The sequence below is a fragment of the Macrotis lagotis genome, chromosome 8 (assembly GCF_037893015.1).
Source record: "Macrotis lagotis isolate mMagLag1 chromosome 8, bilby.v1.9.chrom.fasta, whole genome shotgun sequence".
Taxonomy (NCBI): domain Eukaryota; kingdom Metazoa; phylum Chordata; class Mammalia; order Peramelemorphia; family Peramelidae; genus Macrotis; species Macrotis lagotis.
The window spans coordinates 98,943,760-98,958,249 of NC_133665.1; the positions used below are offsets into that span (position 1 = coordinate 98,943,760).

General features: G+C 34.5%; 1 protein-coding gene and 1 non-coding gene across 3 annotated transcripts in view; one reads left to right on the forward strand and one right to left on the reverse strand.

Annotated features, from left to right (window-relative positions):
- Nucleotides 1–14,490, forward strand: part of SMARCC1 (SWI/SNF related BAF chromatin remodeling complex subunit C1) — a 159,517-nt gene that overhangs the window by 37,883 nt on the left and 107,144 nt on the right. For both annotated transcript variants that reach the window (XM_074197712.1, XM_074197713.1), the window contains exons 6-8: nucleotides 2,729–2,798; nucleotides 6,739–6,808; nucleotides 13,055–13,130. In XM_074197712.1, coding sequence (XP_074053813.1) covers nucleotides 2,729–2,798; nucleotides 6,739–6,808; nucleotides 13,055–13,130 — 216 coding nt within the window. The remainder of the gene's footprint in view (nucleotides 1–2,728; nucleotides 2,799–6,738; nucleotides 6,809–13,054; nucleotides 13,131–14,490) is intronic.
- LOC141496757 (U6 spliceosomal RNA) lies at nucleotides 12,264–12,371 on the reverse strand. Its single transcript, XR_012471153.1, has one exon. It is a non-coding gene; the product is annotated as a U6 spliceosomal RNA (small nuclear RNA).

Below are 14,490 nucleotides of genomic sequence, written 5' to 3' on the forward strand. Positions count from 1 at the left end.
CTCTGACTGTTTTCCTGGCCTGTGGATGGCCACAAGCACTCCGCTCTGCCCTGGAGCTGTGAAGAGGGTCCCTGCTCAGATATGGGGTTCCAGGCTGCAACCAGGACCTGAATATGAGTGAAGTCCTGCCTCAGGGATAACAAAGGGACCTCTGCAATCTCCCTTGATCCCCTTTTACTGTCTGTAGGCTGAGCACTCTGATAGCAATTTCTGGGTGGCTTGCCAGATCTGCTTGTCCCCTAGGCTGGGTATCTCTGTCCTGAGACCTGTGCTGAACTGGGCTCTGCATACATTCTGGTACATAACAGAGTTCTTCTGCTGAGCTTTCCAATTTTCCTTGGCAAACCCTGGACTGAGAGGTCTAGAAACTGCCAGTACTTCCACAAACCCAGGCGTTCTGTATAGCTGGAACTGATTCACTCTGGTGCAACCCAGACTGTGCTGTGGCTTTTTCTAATCGCAGTTTAATAGACTCTTCCCATGGATTTTCCAGGTTAGTGTCTTGGGCTGAAAAATTGTTTCACTCAGTCCTTTTTTGGGTTCTGCCACTCTAACATTTGGTTAGAGTCATTATTTAAAGGGATTTAGAGTGGTCTTTGGGAGAACTTGCAGGAATTCCTACCTCCACTCTGTCATCTTGGCTTTGTCAGTTTTATCCTTTCGCTAAGATTTAGCACACAACTTTCTGTATTTGTTTTTCTATTTAAATTAGTTAATACTGAAATTGGCAGCTTAATCTTAACACATCTCATTCTTTGAATGACCTGTGAAACCTTGGCTAAAATTATTTATCTTTTCTTTCTTTGTTCATATGTTTAATGAAATAACTAGGAAATCATATTTGAATATTTAAACATTCAGAGTTGTGGAACTGAATATATGAAATAAAGTTGTTTGTCATTGCTTTTAAATTTAAATTTTCTTACATCTTTAATAGCATATTTACTATTTTTTCCTCTCCTTACATTGATGCCTTATTGACACATATTTTAGAAGGCTCATTTAATATACGTTGGTTTGTTTATAGTTTTGTTAATATGTATTAATGTACAAATTTTACTAACCTCCAGGTAATATAACCTACCTTTTTGCCTTAATGTTTTTTATTTAACTTTTTACAAGATGTTGACAATAACATTTCTTCTGTATATTATTTCATTTCTTGCTGAAAAGATATTATTGGAATAGATAGCATTTCTTAGGAATAAAATTAAAGAATTCATTTTTCTTTGAATGTTTATTAGAATTCTCATCTTTATTTAGACATCTTTGGTTTTTTCTGGTGGTTTTATGTTTTCCCTTCTGCACTTAGAATCCTTCCTTGTAAGATAGTAAAATCTGCTGTGAATGGTTTAGCTTTTCTCTGCAATACAGCGACCTAAGACAACTTTGAAGCACTTATGATGAAACATGCTATACATCTCCAGAGAAAAAGTTAATGATGTCTGAAAACAGATTGAACCATATGTTTTTAATAACTTACTTTTTTGAATTAATGATGTCTCAATACAGTTTATTCTTAAAAACTTATTTTTCTTGGATTTTCTTTTTGGGGTTGATTCTTGTTTTCTTTCACAACATGAGTAGTGGGCAAAATAGTATAATGAATTTAAACAAATCAACCCATTTGACTGTGTCTGAAAATAAATGTTTTGCTGTGTGCTTTCTGTTTTCTCCCTCTTAGTCTTCTGACCTCCTAATTATTGATTGCAATAAACAGTTTAGTAATCTCACTGTAGTTGTCTTTTATATAGAGCATTCTTAACCCCTTTTTCCATCACAGGCCACCGTGATAGCCTAGAAAATATCTTGGATTAGTGATTTTTAAATGCATTAAATAAAATATATCGGATTACAAAGGAAATTAACCATTGAGAAATGGTTCATAAAATGAAAAACAAAGTAGTAGTTCAGAAAACTCCCTAAAATAAGAATTCCTGTTCTATATAATTTTGAATTTCATATAAACTCTTCTTTTGGGTTAGGTTTACTTATTACATTAGTCTACACACACTTTCCACATATTAAATCTTCTTATTGGATCTTCATTATGGCATGAGAATATATTCCATTTCCATCTATATGTACAGTTGCTTGACCATTCATCAATCATGGGCACTCCCTTTCAGGTCTTGGCCAAGAGCATAGATCTGGCGGAAGCATGAGAGGTTAATGTAGCTCACCTTCCTTATCATCTAGATGAGGACACAGAGGCAGAGACTAAGTTAGAGCACCCATCAGGTAACTGCTAGCAATCCTAGTATTTAAGCCCAAACACTCTGATAATAGGTAAATTGTTTTTTCCATTTTATCAGGAAATGTACATTTTGATGTTGTTTTGACTGTAACTTTTGTGAAGGCTGTACAGCTTTTTTTTTTGCTAACTTGTGAGAACATATTCCTTTTTTTCCCCTTACTCCTCTGACTCTCCTTTATTTCTGTTGACTTTTCAGTTGGAATTTTCTTTAATTGCTGTTTAAAATATTAAATGCCTAAATTGTCTGATATTTTCTATTTTGGCTTGCTTATTTCTTATTTTGGTGAATACCATCCAGCCATGTTCCCTTTCCTGCCTAAAAAAAAGTGTTATTATCACATATTTAGTATGCTCTTAATTAGTAGCTTATTTTCCTTCTCTTTATTGCTATTATTGTTCTTATTTAGCATCTGAGGGAAAAAAATTATTTTCAAAGTGTCTTATCATTCTTTCTGCATTCTTATCTTTCAGGGAACATTCACTGATGAAAAATCAAAAGCCTCTCATCACATTTATCCTAATCTTACCTCAGTAGAGGATGGTAAGTCAGTATTAGTATAGTATTATGATAATTCCTTCAGAAAATATTTCAAAACCAAGACGCCATGCTAAATATAGTTCTGTTTTTTAAATGATTAAGTATTTTTTCTTCTTTGGAAAAACGTTGCCTCAGCTAATTAGTACAGGATGTGCTGCAGAGAGAAACTAAAGATTAAAACCATTCTTATACCTTACAAAATTGAGAACCTGCTGCAAATCCTTCATGGAGACAGGTGTTGCTCCTCATATTATAGCCTCTTATCTTGTGTGTATCCATATAGACTATTTTCCAGCTATTTTGTATCCTCCTGAGACTCTTATTTTGTCATTTTCAAATAATGTCTCTAGTTTACCAAATAGCTTGTACTAAATTCTGGAGAGTATAGGACAAGATTGATGAAATTTTAGAATTCAATGGCCATCTTAGTAGCCATGTAATCCCATCTCTTAACTGAAAAAAAAACACAACAACTGCTATAAAAGAGTTGACATTGGCTTTCCAGTTTTATTTTAATACCATTAATACTTCCCTTTCCACTTTTGTACAGTTCTAATAATTTTCAGTATAGTGATTCTTAATTTACCTCTAACTTAAAGAAGTTAAACTCCCCTGAGTTCCAACCAGCGTAAAATATAAAAGGCTTATTTTTAGCAAAATAATCTAAAATGCATATGGTTATTATGGTTAATTTTCTGTTTTCTAATTCATTGTGTGTGACCTGCAAGGATCCTTTTGTATTTATATTTGATATACCTGAACTAAATCATTATATAGACCTTTTTTTTTCAAATTTATTTATGATTAATTTTAAAAGTCTGTCTTTGCCAAGAGAAACAAAGATTTAGGTAATAGAAAGTTAAATATAAGCTTAAACAAAAAAAAGCAGTTTGACTATGAAATAGAAGCTAAAGCAAATAAACAATTTGAGATTGAAATCACCTTGCAGGAGTTTTAATAATTATAAAAACAAGACTTCATAAGGTATTTTGAAGAACTGATAAAAGGATAATAAGACTTCATGTTTCCATTTTTTTTTTCAGGTATCGAATGACATTTTTTTTAATGCTTGGGGTATGGAGTGTGTTGGTATCAAGTTTTAAAATGTTTAGACTTTTGAATCTTAATTGATTAGATAAAAATGAAAAATCTGAGAAGTGTCATGGGGAAATTAGAATACTTGGAAACAAAAGAAATCTTCGTTTTCTAAATCTTGACTATTAATTATCTTTTTTTCTGTCTGCTCTTGTAGCTGTCATACAGTGGTTTTGATATTCTAATCTGGTAATTTTTTTGTGATCCTTCTGCCTTTTTATCTCTGGTTTACACATTACTAGGAAAAAAATTCTGTGCTTGGTGATGGAAAATCAAAGATTAAATAAATACAACCTCTGTTCTCACGGAATTAGTCAGTTAAGGTATGGGACATGGATGATACCATATCCTAATTTTTACTTCAATTAAATATCTAAAAGAGGTTCAACCGAGAGGTATGATGGATGAGGGTGATAGGACCATAACTGATTGGTTTCAGGGAAACTCTGTGTGACTATAGGCAGAGATTTATAGGGACCTGATTTTACCTACAAGGATGAAATGGGATTAATTTACATTGACTGGAGAAATCAATTGGAGAAAGGACTAAAGAATTAAGTTGCTGCTATTCTTGAATGCAGATAAAAGAATTCATATTTATCTTATGTAAAGAAAACCTCCTATGTGAAAATCCACATTGGTAGGAGTTGTAAATTAAATTTATAGTATTAGTCTTATTCTGAAATGGTCGTACTCTTAAAAAGTTGATGCTTAAATTTGAAAAGGCCTTGAAAGTCAGCAGTCCTGGATTCTAATCTTCCATTTTGCTATCATCTAGTATGGTGAACTTTTTCAAAGTTATGTTTTTGTCTTAACATCATTTTTCTTTCCAGCTACATTCCACATTCCTACTCCTAAAAGCTTTCCCTGTAATAGAGATTTTTAAAAAACCTAATTTCAGTAAAACTAATCAAAATATTCTCTCTGTAATATTTTGCAAATGTATTTGTCCACCTCACAAATGGAAGTAGTGACCTTGTTGTTTTTGGCATGTCCTTTTAAATTATGATATACTTTATACATTTGTACAGAATTGTAAACAGAAAAAGCAGTATCTGAAGAGTTCTGTAACTATTCACTATAGTTCTGTTCTTATTCTAGATTCAATACATTTTAGCGAGTATTTCTTGAATTAGAAGAATTACCAATTTGGTTAACAGGTTTAGGGAAACATTTCTATTGATATAAGATCATTTAGTAATATGATTTCTAAAATGAGAACAATTGGGTGTAAACCATGTCTAAAATCATATTTGAGGTAAGTGACAAAAAAACCCAAATAATATTTGTCATAACTACCTACAATATTGAAATGATATCCTATTGTTATTTCAACTTAAATTGTTAAGGAATGCTGTTTTATGGTTTCAGAAGAAAAGTAAATGATAATTATAAAGAGGAATGGAATATTTCAGTAAAAGGAATCCTATCTCTCTTGTATTTGAGTTATCTAAGAATAATTACAGTATGTGTATATGACAACCCAGAAAGTAGATTAAAGTTTTTTGTTGCTAAGATATAAAAGACTGGGCAACATCTTGGACAGTAATGTAAAGATTTGCTTTCTTTGTAATCTTGGTGATTTTTATGGGCATATTGGTCAGATTCTTGCATAGGGCAGATTTCTACCTTTTTTACTGTGCTGAAAAAATTATTTTTTTTCTTTCTGTAGTTTTTTTATTAACAATTGTTTGCCACTAAATATAACTTAAAATGTTTTAAAATACTGCATACTCTTTTAATTTTATTGGTCTAGATTTTGTTAGTGGATTATAAATTTCATTTGAGTGACTGTCTTTTGAGCTGATTTGACCACTTTAAATGCTTTTAGGGGAAAGTTTTTTTATCCTACTAATATGTTTTTTTATTCTGTATTCACAAAAGCTATTGAGAGAAAACTAATATGAACTAAAGGAAGAAAAGAAAAATACCCAGGCAGGCCAATCTGATAAAATTAAGTTATTATAAGAATTATCTAATTAAATTTGTAATTATATTTAGTCTCTGAAATAATGTAATAGCTATCACTGGACTCTAAAAACATGTCAGCTTTAGGTATAATATATAGCATTGGCATTGTTGTTAAATTATTTGATATTATCTTTTTCTTAATGGCATAAAAAAGTCATGAAAGCAGACTAACATTGAGTGTATGCTTTTAGTTTATTTGCCTGCTGGCATTTCTGTAAAGGAAATCAACTAAAATGATCTTTCTCTATCTTTTTTTTCCTCATGCTGCCATTTTTCCAAGATTGAATTTTGTCCTCAAAGAGAAAATGAAAATTGGCAGAGGAGGGAATAGGTACTGGAAAGATGAGTTTTCATAGAGAGCAGTTTGCTTATCAATCTTAAAATTGCATAATAGTTATTTCCTCATCTTTTTTCTTTTGCAAGCTTTCATTTCTATTTTTTTCTTTAGTTATTATTAGCATTCTATCTCAATAGAGGCAGTGAATACATAGTAAGAAATGTCACAGGTAGAAAACGTTCCAATAAAGAGCAGCTAAATAAAAGTCTGTCCAAATCATCTTTAAAAAACACAACCACTCAGAAGAATGTTATAATCTAGCAAAACCTGATTCTAGGTTTACAACAAAGTTTAAAAAGTATACAGCTTTTTAACATATATTACTAACTATCATCTTCATTTTATGGTAAAAAATTGCTGACAAGAAATCTCTTGAAAGAAAAAAAGTAATTTTGCAGCACAGTAGCAAGGTAGATAGATGTCTCCCTATATTTTGAGATGAAAAAAATCATAGCTCCTCATTAAAGCATAATGAAGGCTATTGACAATTATTTTCTAATTTAATTTAATTTGAGATTTTTCTCTTTCTGTATGTTTCAGAAGACTGGTTGAGACCTGTGATGAAAAAAGACAAGCAGGTGCTAGTGCATTGGGGATTTTACCCAGACAGGTAATAGAAGTTAAGGGCTCTATGCTTTGTTTGAAAAAATAATGAATCTGGGGGCAGCTTGGTGGTGCAGTGGATAAAGGATTGCCCTGGAGTCAAGAGGAGCTGAGTTTGAATTCAGCCTCAGACACTTAGCTGTGTGACCTTGGGCAAATCACTAAACCTTATTGCCCTGCAAAACCAAAATGGTGGTTCTGATTTAATATCTATTAATCCTAGTTAATAGATGATAACCCTAATTCCAGTAACAAACTAAAAGAAGTAAAGCTTATCAGCATAATGACCATGTATGATACTTTATATGTCTATAGTTATTCTATAGACCTCTAGATACTGTTGAACACACTCTCTACCTGTTTTTCCTTATTTTTCCACCAAAAGAAGGGAAAGGGTATATTCATATCTTTTCTGTAACCATGATTAGTTATTTGTTATTCAGTATTCAGTTTCCTTTCAATGTTTTCATTTACATTATTGTAGTTTCTTTCTACTGATTGTATTTATTTCTGCATCAGTTGATACAAGTTTTTCCATGATTCCTCATAATTTTTTTCTTATATTTTAGTAATGTATGATAATCAGTGTGCATCCATTTTCTAGTTTCTTGATACCACACAATATAATAGCAAATACAAAATAAGGTTATTTTAAATATAAGAGCCTTTCTTTCATAGATTTCATTTAGGCATCTGTTAAGTAGTGGGTTCTCTTACAGCTTGAGAGATGCATATACTCTGTTCTTGTAGTCCCCTAGGTCTGCTGTGAAGAGAGAGAATTGTTTCATATTGATTCCTTCTAACCATTTGTAGTATTTCCATTGTTGTGTAGTTTCTTTTAGTGGACTTGTCATTGATTTTCGTGTAATTAATGTATATAATGTTATTTTGATTCTTCACTGCTTCTAGTGCCATGTACATGGCAGGAATTTGATAAGTGCTTGTTGAATGTTTGTTTTACTGCATAAGTTCACAAAATCTTAAAATATTTTTATAGCACATTTAATTAGAATTTCCTCTAATAAATGAGGTGCCCACTTTCCAGTTCTTTGATTCTTTTGAATTCTTTTGATTCCTTTACTTAAAAGTGACATTCTGAATATTATATTATATATTGTGTCTTTGTTTCTGTCTTTGACTTCTTGAAGAATATGAAGTATGTTTGTATTTGTATCTTTATTTGCATAATTTTAATTTCTTAAAAATGTCCTTTGTTTCCATATCTTCAATATTTCTAACTGCCTCTTCCCCTCTCCTGCAAACCATACTTAAGAAATATCAATTATAATAGGAAAAAAGAAATAGAAAATATATGCAAAATTATACCAAAATATCAGAAATCTAGAGCTAGATAAAATGTTGTTTCTCTTTATTTCCTTCAGTTTGATTTTAATTTTGAAAGATATATTTTGATTTTTGTTATGCTTTAGATTAGAATGGTTGTAGTCATTTCATTTATTTTGATGGTTCTGTTATTTTTTTGAATGTCTTCATATGTCTTTATTCTTCCCTGTGTTTGTCATTATTTCAGTGTGTTAATTACATTCCTGTGCCACATTTTATTGAGCCTCTCCTCAACTGAGTTTTTCCTTTTCTTTGCTTCTATAAAAAGTAAGGTTCTAAATATTTTGGTTAAAACTTAAAAGTAGGAAATTGGCTTGTTTTTATCTTGTGTAGGTGACATTAGAAGAATATATGGTACGTTGTGATGGAAATAGTCTTGAATTACAAAATAAGATTTCAGTGTTTATACCAGTATTTACCACTGGCTCATGAACTTGAACAACTTGCTTAATTTGGGTCTCCTTGTCCTTTTCTTTAAAGTAACATTTGAACTATAAGATTTTTTAATTAAGATTTCTTCTAACTCTGATTTTATATGATTGAATCTTGTCTCGACAGTGATCTCTTGTTCTGTAGTTTTTATTTAGTGAATTCATACATTATGGTTCTTAAATATAAATGATATTTGTCATTTGCCCTAAAATAGGGGCTTTTCTCCTCATAGAATTATGCCACTATCTTAGGCTCATTTTCTCCTCATCTTCACATATTCAGTTCTCCTTTTTTAAAAAAAAGTTATTTTATTATTTATTTATTTGTTTTAATATTTATTTATTCTCTTTTTGTACAAATGTTTTTTATACATTAATAAAATATTCTTGTTTAAGAGTAAACAGAATACCCCTCCCCCCTCCACAAAATATAGACTCTCTTGAGCAATAAAGTAAAGGGGGGAGAGAAAAAAATTACAGTTTAAAAAAAACAATAGTAATAATTGTAGGTATGGCCAGGTGGTGCAATGGATGGAGCCCCAGCCTTGGAGCCAGGAGCACCTGAGCCCATATCCGGCCCCATACACCCAACAGTCACCCAGCTATGTGACATGCAAGCCACCCCAACCCCACTGCCCTGCAAAAACCAAAAAAAAAGAGAAAAAAGACATAAAATAAAATAAAATAGTAATAATAATACGGGTGGCTGGGTGGTGGACAGAGCATTGGCCCTTGAGTCAGGAGCACCTGTATCCAAATCCAGCCTCAGACACCCAACAATCACCCTGCTACGTGGCTTCAGGCAGGCCACCCAGCCCCCATTTGCTCCCCCCCCCAAAATAATAATAATAAAAAATGTGCTTCAGTCTTTGTTCCAACAACAACAACAACTCTGTCATGGCTGGATCACATTCTTTGTGGTTAAGTCCATCGCAAAAGTTACTTCCATATTTTTCCACCATTGCCATTGCTGATTACAACTCCCTCCTTTCTTATTTCTCCAATACCATCTACTATATTTTCTCTCTCCTTTCACTGACTCTGCTGTAGGGTAGCTGAGTGGCGCAGCAGACAGATCCCTGGTCCTGGGGACAAGAGGCCCTGAGGCCCCCTACCACCCCTTAGGCCCAGCATCCACCTGGCCCTATGGTTCCAGACAGGCCATGCAATCCCAGCCCCTTGCAAGAAGTAAAAAGGAACATGTGTTATATCTGACCACTCTCCCACCATGGTCCATCCTCTCCTCACATCACTCACATCCCCCCCCCCTTCCCCCTGTTCCCCCCCCCTTTTCTTCTTACTCCAGAAGCCTATACCCCATTGAGTATATATGCTGTTCCCTCATTAACCCTTGCCCTCCCCCCCTTCCATATCATTGCAATAGCTCATTGTAATAAAGAAAAAACTTATATGAGATATCTTGCCCTATTCCCCCTATCCTTTTTCTTTCTCCCATTCCATTTCCCTTTTTTTCTGTTCACTCCATTTTTACACCCTATTTTATCTTCAAATTCAGCTTTCTCCTGTGCTTCAACTATAAAAGCTCCCTCTGCTCTATTAACTGAGAAGGTTCATCAGTGTCATTTTTTTATGCAGGTATACATGCAGTTCATCATCTTTAAGTCCCTCATATTTTCCCTCTCTCCTTCAATTTTCATGCTTCACGTTAGTCCTGTATCTGAAGATCAAACCTTCTGTTCAGCTCTGTTCATTCCAACAGGAACATTTGAAATTCCCCTGGTTCATTGAAAGTCTTATCTTTTTCCCCTGGAAGAGGACATTCAGCCTTGCTGGGTAGTTGATTCTTGGCTGCATTCTAAGCTTTTGCCTTCTGGTATATTATAATTCCAAGCCCTACGAGCTTCCATTGTAGTTGCTGCTAAGTCCTGTGTGATCCTGACTGCAGCTCCACGATATTTGAACTGTGTCCTTCTGCCTGCTTGTAATATTTTCTCTTTGACTTGGGAGTTCTGGAACTTGGCTATAATATTCCTAGGGGTTGTTTTTTTGGGATCTCTTTCTCCGGGGGGGATTGGTGGATTCTCTCTATTTCTATTTTGCCCTCTGCTTCTAGGATATCAGGGCAATTTTCCTGTAGTAATTCTTTGAAAATGATGTCAAGGCTCTTTTCCTGATCATAACTTTCAAGTATTCCAATAATTTTTAAATTATCTTTCCTAAGTCTGTTTTCCATATCAGTTGTTTTTTCAATGAGATGTTTCACATTTTCTTCTAATTTTTCATTTTTTTGGTTTTGAAGTATTCCTGATTTCTGGTAAATTCATCAGTCTCCCTGAGTTCTATTCTTTATCTGAAGGATTTGTATTCCTCAGAGAGTTTTCTTATCTCTTTTTCCATCTGGCCCATTTTGCTTTTTTAAAGCATTCTTCTCCTCAATAACTTTTTGAACTGTTTTATCCATTTGACCTAAACTGGTTTTTAGCATGCTATTTTCTGCAGCATTTTTTTGAATTTCCTTGACTAGGCTGCTGACTTCATTTTCATGTTTTTCCTGCATCTCTCTCCTTTCTTTTCCCAGTTTTTCTTCTAACTCCCTCATTTGATTTTCAAAGTCTTTTTTGAGCTCTGTCATAGCCTGAACCCAATTTCTGTTTTTCTTGGAGTCTTTAGATGCAGGAGCTTGTGCTTCCTTATCTTCAGACTGAGTATTTTGATCCTTCTTGGGCTCATTTGCAAAATATTTCTCAATGGTGTTCCTCTTATTTCTCTGCTTGCTCATTTTCCCAGCCTGGGCCTGGTTTTGGGGTGCTTCCTGATCTTTTGGGACACTTCCACAAGGGTCTCAGTGTGTGAGGCTCTGTCCTCCCTCCTGCTCTGTGAATGACCATATGCGCCCCCCTCTGCCACAGGGCAGAGGTGGGGGGGGGCCCTGTTGTTCTATGGGGGGCCCTAGACTGGGGTCAGGATCTGAATGTGTTCAGAGCCCCAGAGTCCTGTTCCAGGGGCAGAGGGCAGAGCTGGGCAGTCTCTCTCTCTTCACTCCCCTCCCTAGGTTTAATGGGCTCCTGCCCTGGGGGCTCCTGCTTACTGGCTACACCTGCTTCTGTTCCTGGATCTGGGCTGCTGTGTGCCCTGAAGGCTGGGCTTCACATGCTGGCTCTGGCAGAGGTCCCCTGCTGCTCTCCTACTTTGTGCCTGGTGCTCCCTGCGGTGTAGGTCAGGAACCTCCCCCGCTGCTGTGAGCTGTGGCTCCCAGTGCCCTGGGGCTGCCTCCGGGAGGCTGAAGTTCTTTCGCTCTGGTGGGCCGCCTCTCCGACCCTGGGGAGCAGCGTCTTTCTGCTCTTTTCCAGGTTACCTTGAGTAGGAGAACTGCCTCATTGGGTCCCTCTGTGGGTTCTGTCTCTCGAAAGTTTAGTTAGAGTCCTTAGCTTATGAGTTTTATGAGAGAGAGCCTAAGACATGATCCCTTCTTGTTGCCATCTTGGTTCCACCCTCAAAAGTTACTTTAAAGACCTTAGATTCTTTAAAGGTAAAAAGACTACTTTTGATGTACACATGCTTTTTCTTACTCAATATTTACCAATTTAAAAAAAGTCAGAAACCAACCCAAATATACAGAGTAAATGTATGTTTTTATAGTATAGAGGAAGGTACATTTTTAGATTGAGAGAATTTCAAAATTTAAGGGGATTAAGAAAGTCTTCTACTTGAATAGAGTGTGAAAAGGAAAAGGGGACTTGCTTCACGAATTTGAGTTGTCATCCTTGCCCAGGGGTCATGCTAATCTTCTCTGTATTGTTCTAATTTTAGTATATGTGCTGCCAAAGCAAGCACAGGAAAAGGGGATTTGACAAGGTCTAGGGGCTTTGGCTTTCCAGAATTGAGGTCAGCTATTGCAGAGAAGACCCAGTTTGACTGGATCATATACTGTGAAGAAGGAAGCATTGTATATAATAAAAATGTGAATGTTAATGGAGGCCAGTGGCAAAAAGTTTTAGAAGTTTAATAGTATCTAATCCTGTTAGCAATAGGGAAGCACTGCAGTTTGTTGAGTAGGGAAGAGTCCTGGTTCAACATGCACTTTAGGAGAAACATTTTGTTAGTTATGTGGTGATTTGATCGGACAAGGGAGAGCCTTGAGAGGAGAATTAATCATCATCATTACACTAGTGCTGTTAATTTGTCTCCTGGTTCTGCTCACTTTGCTTTGTATTGGTTCCTCTAAGTCTTTTTATGGTTCCCTGAACCATTATCTTTATCATTTCTTATAAAAGTCAGAAAATATAGTCCATTTCCTATACTATTCTGTTGATTGCTTCCTTCTGGGCAAGGAACCAATTGGTCTTAAAGTTAAGGGTCTAGCCTAGATAGTGACATTATGTCCATGGATAGGCTAAAATATCAAGTAATTTTTACTTAATAAGATTATCTTGGTGTGCAGTGTTGTTAAAAAAAAACTTTTTAAATGATTAATGAATCTGTGGAATAATTTTTTTTTCTCTTTAATTTTCCTTTAGCTATGATACTTGGGTCCATGCTAGTGATGTTGATGCTGAAATTGAAGATCCTCCCATTCCAGAAAAACCATGGAAAGTGAGTGGGTCTCATACTAATAAAATATCCTGAAGTGTTATACAAAATGTTCTTCCTTACTGTTCCTTTAGGAAATTTAAAGAAGGATGGGCATTTTATGTTTTCTGTCTCTTTTGTCAAAGTTACATCTTTATTTCATTTTTGATTTGATGCCTTTCCAAAGAGGAAACTAAAGAATCAAGTTAACTTATTGAGAGAAAGAACTGACTATCTGTGATTTACTTGAGTTGACGCTTTTCTTTAATTTAAAAAAAAATATTTTTGCAAGGCAAGGAGGTTAAGTAATTGCCTGTGGTCATACAGGTAGGCAGTTTTTAAGCTTCTGAGGCCGGATTTGACCTCAGGGTCTCCTGAATCCAGGGTTGGTGTTGTATCCACTGTACTACCTAGCTCTGTCCCAAGTTGAAGCCTTTTCAATGGACAACTGATATATTTACCTAGTCTTTTCTAATCTTACAAATTTTATGATGTAAGTCTTGTAATTCCTTCCACAGTCCATACCTTTTCATCTTTTATAGTTCTGTTGTTCCATTCTGCTTAACAGCATTCTTGTTTTCTAATTTATCATAAATGCTGGTGGGAACAGTTGGTATACTTCTTTATATCGTATTTCTGATACAATACACATCTTCTCTGGTCATGTAGTTTCTTCATGGTGGTTTTTTACACAACTTAGTGCATATCATTGGTAGTATGGTAGCCTTCTCACATCTATAATGCATCTTTGCATTCTCCTTTTCATTATCTGTAATTCTGATTCTTCTGAGATTTCTCCTCATCAATGCATCACTGAGAAAATAATGGTAGTACAGAAGACTTAGATAGTAATACAAGTATTAGTAGGAAACTTTTAACATTTTTATATCAACTAAATCAGTCCCACTGAAAACAAAATGGAAAATATAAAGTAAGAATGAAAAAATTAACGTATACAGATTTCTCAGTATTCTTCAGCACCTTTATAGAAATTAGAAACCGATCATGTGCAAGAGGTTAAAGGAATTATAATTAAATGTAAAAAGACAACATGAATCTTTTACAGATTATAATTACATTGATAATTAATAAAGGAGATCTTGGAAAATAATAAACACCAAAATCAAGACTAAATAATGACATTCTAAATAATTAGTAAGCAGAGAATAAATGATGTTAATGATGATCAAGAAAATAATAATGAAACAGATTACCAACTCTGATGGAATGCCTCTAAACCAAAGCTAAGAAAAATTTACATCTCACAAAACTTACATTAACAAAATAGAAAAAGGCATGATCAATGAACTGAGAATGCTGTGGAAAGACTAGAAAATTTAAAAAATGTTTGACCCTAAAACATGCACCAGAAAAGAGTTCTTGA